We start from the raw sequence: 14,674 nt of genomic DNA on the forward strand, positions 1-14,674 counted from the left end.
ACTTGTTTATCTTGTTTATAAATTTTTGTAATTAGAGTTAAGAAGTTAACTATTATGTTTAATTTTAAGAATTTATGGTTATATGTTTATTTAAATAATGGTTAGCAATATGTGTGTTTAAAAAAAAGTAATTGTTGTTTTTCAATATAATTTATTTAGAAATTTTTTGAGCGTATGAATAGTTCGGTATTAAATAGGACTTGTTATGAATAGTTCAATATTAAATAGGACTTGTTTATAAATTTTTGTAATTAGAGTTAAGAAGTTAACTATTATGTTTAATTTTAAGAATTTATGGTTATATGTTTATTTAAATAATGGTTAGCAATATGTGTGTTTAAAAAAAAGTAATTGTTGTTTAGACGTTTTTTCAATATAATAGATTAGTATTAAGAATGACTTGTTTATAATTTTTTATAATAGTTTTAGATTTAATAATTAATTAGTTAACTGTTATAATTAATTATAAAAATTATAATTTTAGGATACTTTCGGTGTATATTTTTCTGGAACAATGTTGATAATTTTAAATATTAAATTAGGATCTGTAAAGTATAATTTATTTGCGGTTTTGGTAGTAACAAGTTGTTTCCTGTTAGCCTTTTAATGTATAGAAGTATGTTATTTTAGTTGAGATTTTATTATTATTACATTAGAACATTATTAGTTACATAGAAAGTGAAACTATATATTAGTAATTATTATCTGCAGCAACTTGGATATAGGCTCTATGTACATTAATTAAAATTAGAGATGAAAATGTTATTATTTAGTAAATCGGATTCAATATAATTATATTTTTTAATTAGCTTTTTAAAATTATGTATGATAGTTGTGTAATTTGAATCGTGCTTTTGCTATGTTTTTGTAGGCTTCACGGATGATGACATGTGATCATCCTGTCCCTCCGGATCAGTACGATGAGAGAGTGGAGGAGCATTTACGATCAACTGGGTTTTACCATGTTAGTCAAATTGGAGTAGTTCAATGTCAGAAAGCACTGGTAAATGCTTTAGTGGAAAGGTGGCACCCGGACACACATACCTTCCACCTTCCAGTTGGTGAATGTGCCGTGTCACTGGAAGACGTGGCTATGATATTTGGTCTTCCGACCGAAGGCCTTCCAGTGACTGGCATGACTTTGAGTAGTTTTGAGGCCTTAGAGGCGGAATGTCTGCATCAATTTGGGGTGGCGCCGAGAAAGTCGGATTGTCGAGGAAGTGGCATAAAAATGACGTGGCTACGGGATTTAAAAGAACGATCACAGTTGACTGATGAGAATAGTATACAGGTGTACATTAAGTGCCACATCATGTTGTTGATTGGTACGATCTTGTTTGGAGACAAGTCTGGGGCATCTGTCCACTGGAAGTTTCTGCCTCTGCTGAGTGATTTTGCTAGTATTGGACAGTATAGCTGGGGATCAGCCTGCCTAGCGCACCTGTACAGGAGTTTATGCAGGGCCTCACATTTTGATTGTAAGGAAATCGATGGTCCGCTGACACTTCTACTGTGTTGGGCATGGATGCGACTACCATATCTAGCACCGGTTCCTAGGGAACCTCGCAGTTTTCCGCTTGCAAATAGGTTAGACTATCTTACATTTACCTGGTATCTTCATGTTTAGAAACCAATTGTGTTAATGAGATGCGTTATATTAGGTGGCGAAACTGGGAGCGTGGAGACCGAGTCTATAAATATCTTAAGCTTGCTCATTTTAGGAAGGCCTTGGATGAACTTCAGGAAGGCCAGGTGTGTTTGAATTGACATTGTATGTGGGTCAGGTCTAGTGATTTACTTATTTGGATTTTAATTATTTGCTTGCTTTACTTTTACCAGTTTTTGTGGGTTGCATATTATAGTGATCGTGTTGATCCGGACATAATTCCTGCAGACATCTACATGCACTCGGTGATTTGGAGTGCAACGGTGCCACTGGTATCTTTTGAGTGTATTGAATGGCATGCTACCGACAGGTTTAGACGTCAGTTCGGTTTCGTTCAGGGAGTTCCTCATCAGAAACGGAATCTAGACCGTGCACACGGAGAAGTGTTAACTGGTCCTAAGAATCTGAACTGGGCCACAGCCACGACTCATTCATTTTGGGTGATGCAGTGGACAAACAGGTATAATCACGTTCTTACTGAGGAACCCATGACTCCGCAGCAGCCATTAGATACTTATATGTACTGGTACCGTTCAAAGTATGGTAATCACCTGAACTTGTCAGATCTTGTGGTCCAAGAGGATGTTGAGGGTGACCAGGTTATGGATGATGATAATGAAGAGTAGGAACCACAGTCACCACCGCCTCCAACTCCACCTCCACCTCCACCTCCAGCGGCAGAAAAACAACCTCATTCCACAAGTCAGTATGTACCTCAGACACAATTTCCTACGTCGTTCCCGATACATCAGCCACATTTTGACTCAGGAGAGGGAGGTTCTTTTAGCCAGTTGCTTGGGTTCATGGCCTCAGATGCCGGCCAAGCACAATATAGCCACCAGGCCGACTTCATGGCGGGAAGGTATTCGTTTGACGCGAGGTTTCCATTTTATACCTACTCGGGTGCTTCTGGAGGGTTTGTATCTGGTGATTCTAATAGGAGTGACGGTGGTCGAGGAGTTCTTAATAGTCAAAACCCGAACCGTGTTTCAATGACTATGATTGAAGAAAATACTAAGACTTTTGAGCATGAGACTGCTGAGTACTTAGTGGATGAGCCATATGACGAGGAAGACGAAGAGGATGAGGATGAGGACATGGAGGAGGAAGATGATGAGGACATGGACTAGGATGAAGAATCCCGTAATGATGCAAGTACAATTATCATATAAGCTTTTCCCGTCAATTGATGTTATCATAGTATTGTATGGGGTGTTGTGTAGGGTTGATTAAACTATATAACTGTTTGGTCAATTGATGATATTATGCTCATGTATGGTACATTGGTTAAGGTTGATGTTACTATATAACTGATTGGTCAATCGATGATAGTATGTTTATGTATGGTATGTTTTTGTAAGGTTTATTATACTATATTCCTGCTTTCTCAATTGATAATATTATGTTCATGTATGGTATGTTGGTTTCGGTTGATTATACTATATACTTGCTTGGTTTGATGGTTGTATATACAGGTGACACCTGTACTCCAGGTGAGACAGGCAAATGCTACAATATCAGGATTGATCTACCGCGTCGTAGCGCGAGTCAATACACTCCGTCTGTGTTCAAAAAGGCTGCGAAGAAATGCAAGAACATTGTGAACTTTGGAAAGTGGACAGTGAGAAAGTAGTTGTGGTGTAGTTAGTTTTATCTATGTATCAGTTATCTTTCTTAATGTACACTTTAACTATTTATGTATGACTAAAGTCTCCTAAGTACCAACTAAGTATTGTATTGTATGTTTCAGTTGATGTTCCTTATGTTCATTAAAGTACAATGAAGCAGGTTACGATGGCAGTGTTATGAAAATCAGACCGGGCCGGTCCAGTTCGACTGGAAAACCGATGAACCGGATCCTATATCGGTCCGGTCCGGCATTTGGACCATGCAAGGAAGAAAACCGATTCGAACCCATAAAACTAGGCATGAACCGTTGAAAATCCAGTGATGCAGGTATTCTGACCGGTTTGATCACTGGTTCGATTATGACAACTATGTACGATGGTTCAGATATAATAAAGTACACTGACACAGGTTATAATGATTCGATCACCATAAAGTACATTCACAAATGTTACACCGGTTCAATTATCATAAAGTACACTAAAACAGGTTACGATGGTTCAATTACCATAAAGTACAATGACACAGGTAGCAATGATTCATTTATCATACAAGGCATTCACAGAGGTTACAATGCTTCAAATATCATAAACATCTACTGGGCATTATTGTCGGTACCTGGAGGACCTCCCTGATGACATCTACTACGACTGTGTCCCTCAGCTCCACATTGCCTACATCGCCTCGGACGGCGTAACATACGTGTGTCCATCTCATTCAAGAAGCACGTCATCCTAGGCCAACCTTTGGAAACGCGTATCAGGTACGGGTTTGGTACGAATCGGGGACCATTGTAAGAAGGCCACGTAGTAGGATTCCCTAATGGCCTAAACCTAGCCCCGATAAATGCGTTTGACCTGGTCCATCTTATAAACCTCATGCACATACACCTGCCAATCTAGTCGTTGATTTGCACAACATGCAAACACATGCCGGCAAGGAATCTGGTCCACCTGGAACTCACCACAGTCACATCTTTGATGACGGAGGTCAACAGCATACTCCACTCCACTTGGCATCTCACGCACTTCAAATACCTCATTCTGCCTGTCAAAGCAATTAACCTGAATGTTTCCTGATGCAAGTTGATTTGCATGAATTTTGGAGGTCACATGCTCAGTAAAAACATGGCCTGCATTAATCCTTGCCTCCGCCTCTGCTCTTTTCCGTGTGAACAACTCATTAAGTCTGTAGAACGTTGCTTTCACAAGTGCAGTGATGGGGAGATTGCGTGCACCCTTCAAGACTGAGTTGATGCATTCCACTAGATTAGTCGTCATGTGACCCCATCGGTAGCCACCGTCGAAGGCCAACGCATACAGGGAATATGGTTTAACCAATTAGTGTACGCCTCGCCCCGCTCTCGTAAATGCTGGTAACACACTTCATACTTGCGAACCGTCTGCGAATATCCTAAACAATATCATATACCAAACAACAAATAAGTTTCAGGATGTATAGATTGTTCACAGTTTCATTAATAACAAACTTTGAAGGAATCAATGTTACCTATATTGACGACAAGCTTTTGCAGGTAGGGTGCCTTGAATTTCCTCAGAAAGTTTGATTCTATATGCCTGATGCAGAACATGTGAAAAGTTCTAGGAGGTGACCAAGCTTCGTGACTACGTTCCACAGCTGCATTTATGGACTCATGTCGGTCCGATATAAGCCCCACATCATCCCGAGTCACAACATGTTGACGCAGGTTACTAAGTAAAAAGTGCCAAGCATCAGAGGTCTCTCCCTCGACAATAGCAAATGCAATCGGGACGATATTGTTGTTACCATCATGCGAAACGGCCACTAACAAGCAACCCATGTACTTTTCGTACAAGTGAGTCCCGTCCACCTGGACAACTGGCTTACAGTGTCTGAACGCTCTAATGCACGGGTAGTAGCTCCAAAAGACTCGATGCAATACCCGGATATCAGTTACCAAGTCATCTCCTTGATATGCAGGCATAGTCTCAAAATGTACGACAGCTGATGGCTCCTTATGACACATGGCCTCGAACCATATGGGAAACGCTTTGTAGGATGCTTTCCAACCTCCAAATATCTTCTCAACGGACTTCTGTTTTGCCAACCATGCTTTCCGATAGCTAACGGTGTAGTTGAAATTCGACTGCACTTCTGCAATAACTGATTTTACCTTTAAAGAGGGGTCAGCTTCAACCAACGGCTTTATGGCTTCGGCAATCGTATTTGAATCCAGCTTCGAATGATCCTGAGAAATGGTTGCTCTGGTACAAGTATGACTACCGTTGTACCTCCTAATAACCCAACAGTGCTTTCTGCTGATCATGCTAACTCTGATAAGCCAATCACACCCTGACCCGTACTGTGTACACTTCGCATAAAATGTCAACGGCTCCGACTCATACACACGGTAGTCTACAGATCTTTGGAGGGTATACTCATTCATCGCCTTAATAACAGCTTCCCTGAAACTGAATTCCATCCCCACGACGAATTCACCATCTGCGACAAAAGGAACTTCTGCCAGGAAGGCAGGCATACCATAAGTATTTAATACATGATTGTTTAATGACCAAAATTAAATATTAAATCATCACTCACATCATCAATAATGATATAGCTAAGATTTACATTACGTTATTATCTAAATCTCAATTACATAAAAATACAAACACATTAATACAAATTATGCTCAATAACTAAAAATAAATACTAATCTTTCATATAACTTCATAAATACTATAATAAACAATCAGTTATAAATCCTAATTAACTAAATAACTAAATAAATACAAATTAACTAAATAACTAAAAATAATTATTAATCACCTAAACAACTAAAAATAAATACTATAACAAATGCTCATTAATAAATCCTAATTAGCTAAATAAATACAAAGTAACTAAATAACTAAAAATAAATACTAACCGCCTACATAACTTCATCAAGACTATAATAAATACTCATTAATAATTAAACTAATAAATAAATCCTAATTAACTAAGTAACTAAATAAATATAAATTAACTAAATTACTCAAAATAGGTAACAATCGCCTAAATATCTTCGTAAATACTCTAACAAATACTTATTAATAAAGCCTAATTAACATATTAACTAAATGAATACTGGACCCTAAATACTAATTAACTCAGTCTTTTTATTTTGAACTTGTCTAAATAACCTATTTTTTTACAAATGCTAAACGAGTACTTGCACTCATATAGTTAACTAAATAACTCAAAATAAGTAACAATCGCCTAAATAACTTTGTAAATACTCTAACAAATACTTATTAATAAAGCCTAATTAACATATTAACTAAATGAATACTGGACCCTAAATACTAATTAACTCAGTCTTTTTATTTTGAACTTGTCTAAATAACCTATTTTTTTACAAATGCTAAACGAGTACTTGCACTCATATAGTCCGGAAACTCCGGAGCATGCATGACTTCCAAATCCAAAATTCGCATAAAAGATGGCTCCTCAAATGGCTCTTCGTTCGCGAGTGCATTTGCAACATCTGTCACTTCGGAGCCACACTGCCGTCGGGTGGATCTACATCTCCATCTTCACCAACGATTTCGTAATTGCTTTCGAACTCTTCCTCACTGTCACTATTGTAGTCTTCTCATAAAATATTTCGGTCGGCCTCAGATTGTTCGAATTCAATGTACAACTCGATGAACGAAATTTGAGCACGACTTTCAATATACATTGAAAACATCTCTTGCATGCTTGCTTCGTTCGTTACATATTTGGTCTGAAATTGGACGAATCCACCAAATACTGGTACAGAATATCTGTATAAAATACATGATATTTTTCTTGACATCTCTGAATCTATCTTCTCACAAATCACGCTTTTAAGCTCTTCAAATAAAATTGTGAAGGGAATAACAACATCTAATGGATCTTCACAAACAAATTTTACTCCTTCAGGTATCTGCAACAAAATCTGACCAAAATAATACACTTTCAAAAGAACTCTATCATCTATTCTTCCCACTCACTTAAACAAAAATAGCAACTTCACCATCAACTTTTTTCTCCAACCCAAATAACCCCACACCAGACCCAGAGAAAGAAGAAGAGAACTCGAACAAAAAGAAGAAAGTTGGATCTGGTCGGCTGTCTTTGGTTCGCACACCTTAGCAACTATATATATACACACACAATTCGGACCAACCGAGTTGTGTATAACCTAATTCGAAAAAATTATAAAATAATGAAAACTCACGGTCCGATTTCCTTTATTGTAAATTAAAAAAAAATTTGGGCAAGCATAAATCGGACCCAGCAAGTAGTATAACGAAATAAAAAACAAATCCAACAAAGAAAACGGACCATCCGTTTTGATATGGTCATATCGCACGGTCCGATTTCTTCTATGTGTTACAAGCAAAACGGATCTTCCGATTTGCTTACAAAATTTTCAAAACAGAGAACTCGGAGGGTCCGATTTCTTCCTACCAAATCTGAGCCAAAACCTGTCCCACATTCCGGTGTAGCACCCCCTCATTCCATATCCCGGCACAACACCTGCCCCTCCTCCATAACCAAAAAAATGAGCTAAATAATAATGTGCGTGAACAATGTGAATAATAAATTAAAAAAAATAAAATAAAAAATGAGATTTTTAATTAATTATTTAATTTTAGAATTTAAAATTTAAAAAATTACGCACATTCACATTACGTACAGCTGGTGCACGAAATCACAATCACACTTTTGCAATTCCGCACAACTAACCAGCAAGTGCACTGGGTCGTCCAATTATGCACATTCATATTACGTATGGTTACATCCAATTTTACCATAATCCCCCAACTTCTGTTTTTTCTCCACAACTCGCCGCTGCCCCCTAAGCCCCGAGAGGCCGAGACTGTGCCGACGCCCACACGCCATACCGTCACTGTCTGGCCGCAAGTCGCTACCCATCCGTAGTCCTTGAAGTCGCAACGTGAATAGCAACCCAAAACTCGCCGCTGCGAGTCCAGCCGTTGCTTCACTTTCTTGTTCTCCGGTCCGACGCTGTCCAGACTTCATCACAAGCGTCGAGTACAAGCGGCTTCTCCGTCTAACCATTGCTCCGATGACTGGTCATGACGCCTTGTCCATGTATATTGGCTCATAGAAGATATTTCTATCAAGACTCTCCATGAGTTGAGCGTAAGGACAGACCCTTTGAGTTCCTGATTGAGATGAGGAAGCTCGCATTCAAGGTTTTCACCACCATCTTTTTTGGCTTTCATGATCATGATCATGTTGACCTTGGCATGGTGGACAACTTATACACAATCTTAAATCTAGGAATGAAGTCCATGGCCATCAATCTTTCTGGCTTTGTATTTCATAAGAAACGCAAGGTCTCTCTCTATAAATTCCCTTTGCCACTGCACCCCCCTCCGCCAGCCGTGCCGACGCCACCCGCAGTCACAGCCGCACCTATGCCTTCCCCTTACGTGCCCATTGATGGATGTTCAGCAGATAGTTATTGTAATTCTTACGATAATAGTTATATATATTTATATATAGATGGTTGTCTGTTGGATTTAGATCTATCTCAAATTTTTTAGATGCCGCAAGGTCGTTGGTGTCCGACAGGTAAGAGAGTGGCAAACAGTTTGGGGAGAAGAGAGTGTCTGAGTGAAATGTTTTGGTAAATTAAGATTTGAGATGATTAACTATTTAAAATAATTATGTAAATTTTTTTATTTAAGTAATTTAGGAAGTATTTGTTACTTTTTTTTTTTCTTGTATTAAGTCAAATTTGTGATTTTTCATTGTGTCTCTAGAATTTAACTGGAAAATTTGTTGTGATGATATACATGCGGTACGATCTCTCCACTAAAAAACTTGTAGATATACTATGCGTCTACCCACCTAGGCCCCAGCCACCACGCAGTCACCAATATCGCCTTTACAGAAGGAATTCGCAAATGTAAGAGAAGAAGGAAGAAGGTATTTTTTGGAAAAAGAAAACAATCAAAACATACTAACTGCCTGAGCAAATTGAGGTCTATCACGAGACACCAATGATCTACAAGCTAGGCCAAGCCTTACAATAAGGCAAGGTCTTTGCATCACATCAAACCCATGCCAGAACACCAAACTTGACCAACTCTCTAGCTCTTCTTCTGACAAAATTTTGTAACTCCCCCGCCATTGAATTGTCTTCTTGATTGCTGTAAAGAAGCTTGAAACGTCATTATTACAAGCTGAGTAAAATCTGTGGAGCTCATCGTCATCGATTCTGCATAAACACTACTAAATCATGGTCTGCTGCAACATGAGACACCAAGAAATATGCAAGTAAATATGCTATTGCTATTAAGGCAACTCCAGCCAGGATTTCAGAACTTGTGTCAAGAAAATCAATTTAAAACCAAAATGACAACTAACAATTGCCTTAAAGCTACCAACTATATAAATGGAATATCTAATACTTCACTATTGTAGAAGTATGAACTTCAAAAGTCAATGATGACTATCAAAACTGAGTACACCAGACTTAATTTTCTATACTTTTTTTAACATATTCAACACTTTGAAAAGAGACAAAATGCAACCGCTGATAAATTAATACTTTGTCCTGCTCCTTTTCCCCCAAGACAGGAGAAAGGGGCAGATCTACTCCGCCACAATAAATCACAGAATGACTGTAACTGCATGAACATCCAATAACCAGGTTTGAAATGGAATTATGGAAACATCTTGACATATTGTTGGAACTACGCACATCATAGTAATCATCAAATACCTTTCTGGCAAACTAATCCCTTGAATTTCCAACTCTTGCTTGAGCTGAGTCAACCATTTCTCATATTCTAAAACTTCAGGATCGCTCTCGCTATGACTGCAAAACGATAAAAAAACTAACTTAAGTGCTCAAGAAACGAAATGTATAACATTAAGAACAGAGAAGTAGCATGGCAAAGCCGGTGAATCAGAAGTGCCTCCAAGAGTTGGTTTGGTTTTTGTATAACTTATTTGTGAAGGTACAAAAAAAACTGCAATTTATCAATTCCCTGACAGATTAATGTCAGAGAACCATACATCTTCAAAGTAAATAGTAAATACCAACATCTAAGTTTGATAACCCTCTAGCAAGAATAAGCCAAATAGTTAATAATAAGTCAATGAGCAAATATATCCACTCACCACAATTCTTAAATGGAAAAAACATATATTAGCAATGCAGCCATGAAACGGGGTTAAATAGCACCGATTAGCACAATTCTTAAATATAAAATACATATTAGTGATCCAAATCATACCCTATACTTGAATTGGCTGGGACTGAAGACAGATCTGCAGATGCTTCTGAATCATGGGGATCAGTAATATACTCTGGTGTCCCATCACTACATTGTGATTCGTCTGTAAAAACAGTTGCAATGGAAAGGACTAATAATGGTCTTGATAGTACCTGGTTGCAGAGATACTTATTAGCTACTCACTCTTGTGAATATAGTAAAACTTGTAAGTTAAGGGAAGAGGTAAGACAACTTCACATGAAAAAGCAAATCGAAAATACTAAATCAGTTTCATCTAAGCTAACCATAATAGTCAAAGGGGCCCGAGGAAATACTGTATGCTATATCTCTGATTGCCAATGGTGAAATAATAATATAAGCATGGATAGATTTCTCAAAACAACAATGTTGATCTTTCTTTATACAAAACAAAAATAATTTAATTTTGATACACCTTCTATGTAAAACAATTTTAAACCGACATTGCACCAAAGCTCATAAGACAAGGAAGAATTATTTTTTGAGAAATGCATCAAACAAATATGAAAAAATTTCACGAAATGCATCTCAAACAAGATTCCCTAGAAGCACACGAATATAGATGAATTGAGTCAATTACAAACCTGCATACTTCTGACCAAACCCTTGAAGGGTGACCATCTCTGAATCCATTTAAATGGTGGATAGACAAGGATTTGTAGACCCTGTAAACCTCGCCATACACATGGACATCTACTCTTGGATACCCTTCTTACGGCCTCTAGTGCCGCAACTTTGATTAGAAAAAATGTGAGACGGCCTACAGGGCTGCTTCCAAATCCATCACGGGTCAAAGAAAGAAGGTGTTCAGTATTTCTGTGTTCAAAATCTTTGGGGCGAGATGCCACCAGAGGCTTTTTGTAAGTAGCATTGTTCGGTTTAGCAGTCACGCTCAAATTAGAACCTTCCACCCTCTCTCCCATGTAAATCGATGTCAAGTCAATGTCTCTGGAAAGCAGCAGAACCCAACAAAAAAAAAGAAGCAAAAGATTATCTATCATATACAAGATTAAGATCAAATATATCCAAATAAATGTCTTGACAGTTGAAAATGATATCTGTTACTATCAAGCAACCATGAATTGGGAATAGCAGCTCAATATTTTCAAAAACCAAGAAGCAAATAAATAAAACAAACATAAATAACAGTTTCAAGCACAATCGAAGAGACAAGAAGCATGAATTTCACATCAATTTAGCAATATATATATATATAACAACTAGCAAGTGCATCATCTTCAACATCTATTTTTTTTTCTATTTAATTACAATAAGGAACATCAAAATGAACATAGAAAAATACCAATAAACCATCATTTTCTCTACACAAGACAATTCTGGCACAACTCGTAAGCTACAAAAGCAACTACAAAAGCAGAAAATCAGTATGATGCCGATTGCTGAGTTATAACATCTGATTTTAAATCTGGCACCAAATTGATATGAGAATGTTACAAATTTGGAAAGAAAAAGACAAAAAAAAAAAGAGCAAGGTGTTGATGCAAACAAGGGAGAAAACAGTAAACAATAATAAACATTCTGAATTCGGAATCAGCTGGAAAAATTGACCTGAAAAGTGAAAAGTGGATATGAGCTTGGAAATGGATCGCTGTTGGTGGTAGTTGGGGGATGGAAACAAAATGGTGCTTGTTTCGTTAACTTTCCAAGTTACATCACATTCGCGGATCATTTTAGTTACTGACAATGGAAGAGGAGGAGGTGGACGAGGTGGAGGAGGAAGAGGAATGCGAGGAGGGACCGTAACGTGATACGTGGACGGTTGAGATCGTTTGATTGAGACGTTAACGTGCATCCAAGCGTTGTTATTTACGGATCCAACTCATCTTCGAGTCTTGGATTTGGCCCACCCATGGACCCTTCCCTTACTACTAATGACATGACACAATTACCGAACTCCTCATTTAATTTGTTTCCTTCCGAATAAGTCATTATTCTGTATATTTATCAGTTGGGCTTGTGGCCCAATTGATATGTTTTTGGTGAACAAAAAAGGCCAACAAGGTTGCATGAAGAACACGTGGCAGGTGGGGGCAGAGGATGAATTGCCACGTTGATGGAGAGCAATCCGCGACGAAGTTGAAGAGGAGGAAGGAGCGGTTGTAAGCATAAGCATCTAGTGTAATAGGAGGAGATCAAGATCAAGAAGATCGATCAATGGCGTCGAATCTGAGTCCTGCGTTCGCATACACGGTTCTGTACGTGAAAGACGTAGCAAAGTCCGTAGCCTTCTATTCGAAAGCATTCGGCTACACTGTTCGTCGCTTAGACGAGTCACACAGGTATGTGTTGAGTGTTGTAGTGTTGTATTCTATTCATTTTCATGTTCATGTTCATGCGATCCACACACACCTTTTTTGAATTAGATGGGGAGAGTTGGAGAGTGGAAACACCACAATAGCATTCACGCCACTGCACCAACACGAGACCGATGATTTGACTGGATCCGTCCATGCTTCTGGATCCGGCCATGAAAGGCCACCTCTCGAGGTTTGCTTTGTTTACTCTGACGTTGATGCCGCTTTCAAGGTACATACATATACTACGTGCATTGTGATGTTCATTTTATTTATTATTATTCCAATAAGGAATGGTAGTTAATCTATTTTATTGAACACAAAGCTTTAGACAGAGTTAGGAAATAATGGAAGTGATGTTGCAGTGGGCGGTGGAGAACGGAGCGGAGGCGGTGAGCAAGCCAGAGGTGAAGGAATGGGGACAGAAGGTAGGGTACGTCAGAGACAGAGACGGCATCGTCATCAGAATGGGTAGTCATGTCAAGCCACCGAAACAAGATTAATTACATCATTCATCAACCTCCATGCCCACCATATATGATATGCTTTTCATTTAGGACTCTATTGTATGATCATAAATACAACCGTCACTTAAACTTAATTAGCTGCCAATAATAAATGAATTTACTACTTGCTTGTATACTTGTGTTCGTAGTCAGGACTCCAGAGAGAAAACCAACTTTAATGACACAGTAATTAACACATCTTCGTAATAAAAAATCGATGCCTTGCAATGCAATCACTAGAACCAAATGCACCCGCAGAATCGCAAGTTTTCACTTAATCATTCATACTCGAATTAGCAAGAATAGCAAACTTGATTAAATGCACATTTGCTACCTGACAATGTGTTTAATATATAGAGAGACAACCTTAACATGAAAAATAAAATGGCATCAAATCAGTAAAGATAAAGCCACTTATTTTGCAGTTTTAATTTTGGTGCAGAGAATTCAGTATGCTAACCCAAAATTGTATATGTTAAAAATTTACACATTTAAAATTTTTCAAATGATAATAGAACTGATTCTCAATACTCAATATTGCCAGCACCACATATTGACCATGTTCTTAACCAATGCAAAACTCAACCTCTTGGAAATCGCAATCATAATAGTAATATTCAAAAGAGTATACGACCAAACTTGGCACCTAAACTCCAATTTTAATCCAAAAAATAAAAAGGTTATGACTTGAACAAAGTATAATTTCAATCAACTAGTCAAAACACCGGCCAAGACACTTAGAATACAGTTTGTTTTCCAAGTCAGGACTAACAAAGGGCCATGTAGTGAAGAACGACATGGAGCTGAAGAAACAAGGATGTTGATAACTTCCAAGCCAATTCATTACACATTTTAAGTTATATGTCCTTCATGGTTCACAAAAGCAGGCAAGAGGCATGGTTTAGGCCACCACCAATCACAACATTTCTTGTGACTTCCTTACGCATCGACTAACCTTCTTCTTGAAATCATCTCTCCTCTCTCTCCATTCCTTCTGCAAAATATTAGATCACATGACTTAAAACAGACTAAAAAGGGCATTCAGATTATCAAGGATGACCAGCACAAGAGGCCAACCAACATTAATAAAGACAATATAAGAATGCATGATTGGAAAAATTACAGAATTGGATGTTAAACCATACAATAAAGTAACAATCTCAATTTTGTCACTCTTATGCTTCGTAGTTAAAACATTAAAATGCTTGATTTTCCTCATTTTTATGCCCGTTTAGTAGCTTGTTGGAATCACCAATACCTGCCAAACCACCATTC

General features: G+C 37.9%; 3 protein-coding genes across 3 annotated transcripts in view; 1 reads left to right on the top strand and 2 right to left on the bottom strand.

Moving 5' to 3' along the window:
- LOC107629118 lies at nt 9,209-11,443 on the bottom strand (the record flags this gene model as incomplete). The annotated part of the gene is given in 4 exon segments (XM_016331819.2): nt 9,209-9,536; nt 10,044-10,139; nt 10,561-10,712; nt 11,163-11,443. Coding segments are annotated over 4 exon segments (797 nt in total), but the record flags the coding sequence as incomplete, so codon positions are not given.
- Nucleotides 12,596-13,533, top strand: LOC107634109 (uncharacterized protein Mb0911c). The gene is made up of 3 exons (XM_016337684.2): nt 12,596-12,878; nt 12,963-13,125; nt 13,259-13,533. The coding sequence occupies exons 1-3, from the start codon at nt 12,754-12,756 to the stop codon at nt 13,394-13,396; spliced, it is 426 nt and encodes a 141-aa protein (XP_016193170.1). The 5' UTR covers nt 12,596-12,753; the 3' UTR covers nt 13,397-13,533.
- LOC107629117 (ubiquitin-conjugating enzyme E2 7) overlaps nt 13,965-14,674 on the bottom strand; it is a 3,409-nt gene continuing 2,699 nt past the window's right edge. The window contains exon 6 of the mRNA XM_016331816.2: nt 13,965-14,393. Within this exon, the coding sequence (XP_016187302.1) occupies nt 14,316-14,393 (78 nt within the window). The 3' untranslated portion in view covers nt 13,965-14,315. The remainder of the gene's footprint in view (nt 14,394-14,674) is intronic.

Source organism: Arachis ipaensis, chromosome B03 (genome assembly GCF_000816755.2).
Source record: "Arachis ipaensis cultivar K30076 chromosome B03, Araip1.1, whole genome shotgun sequence".
NCBI classification, from domain to species: domain Eukaryota; kingdom Viridiplantae; phylum Streptophyta; class Magnoliopsida; order Fabales; family Fabaceae; genus Arachis; species Arachis ipaensis.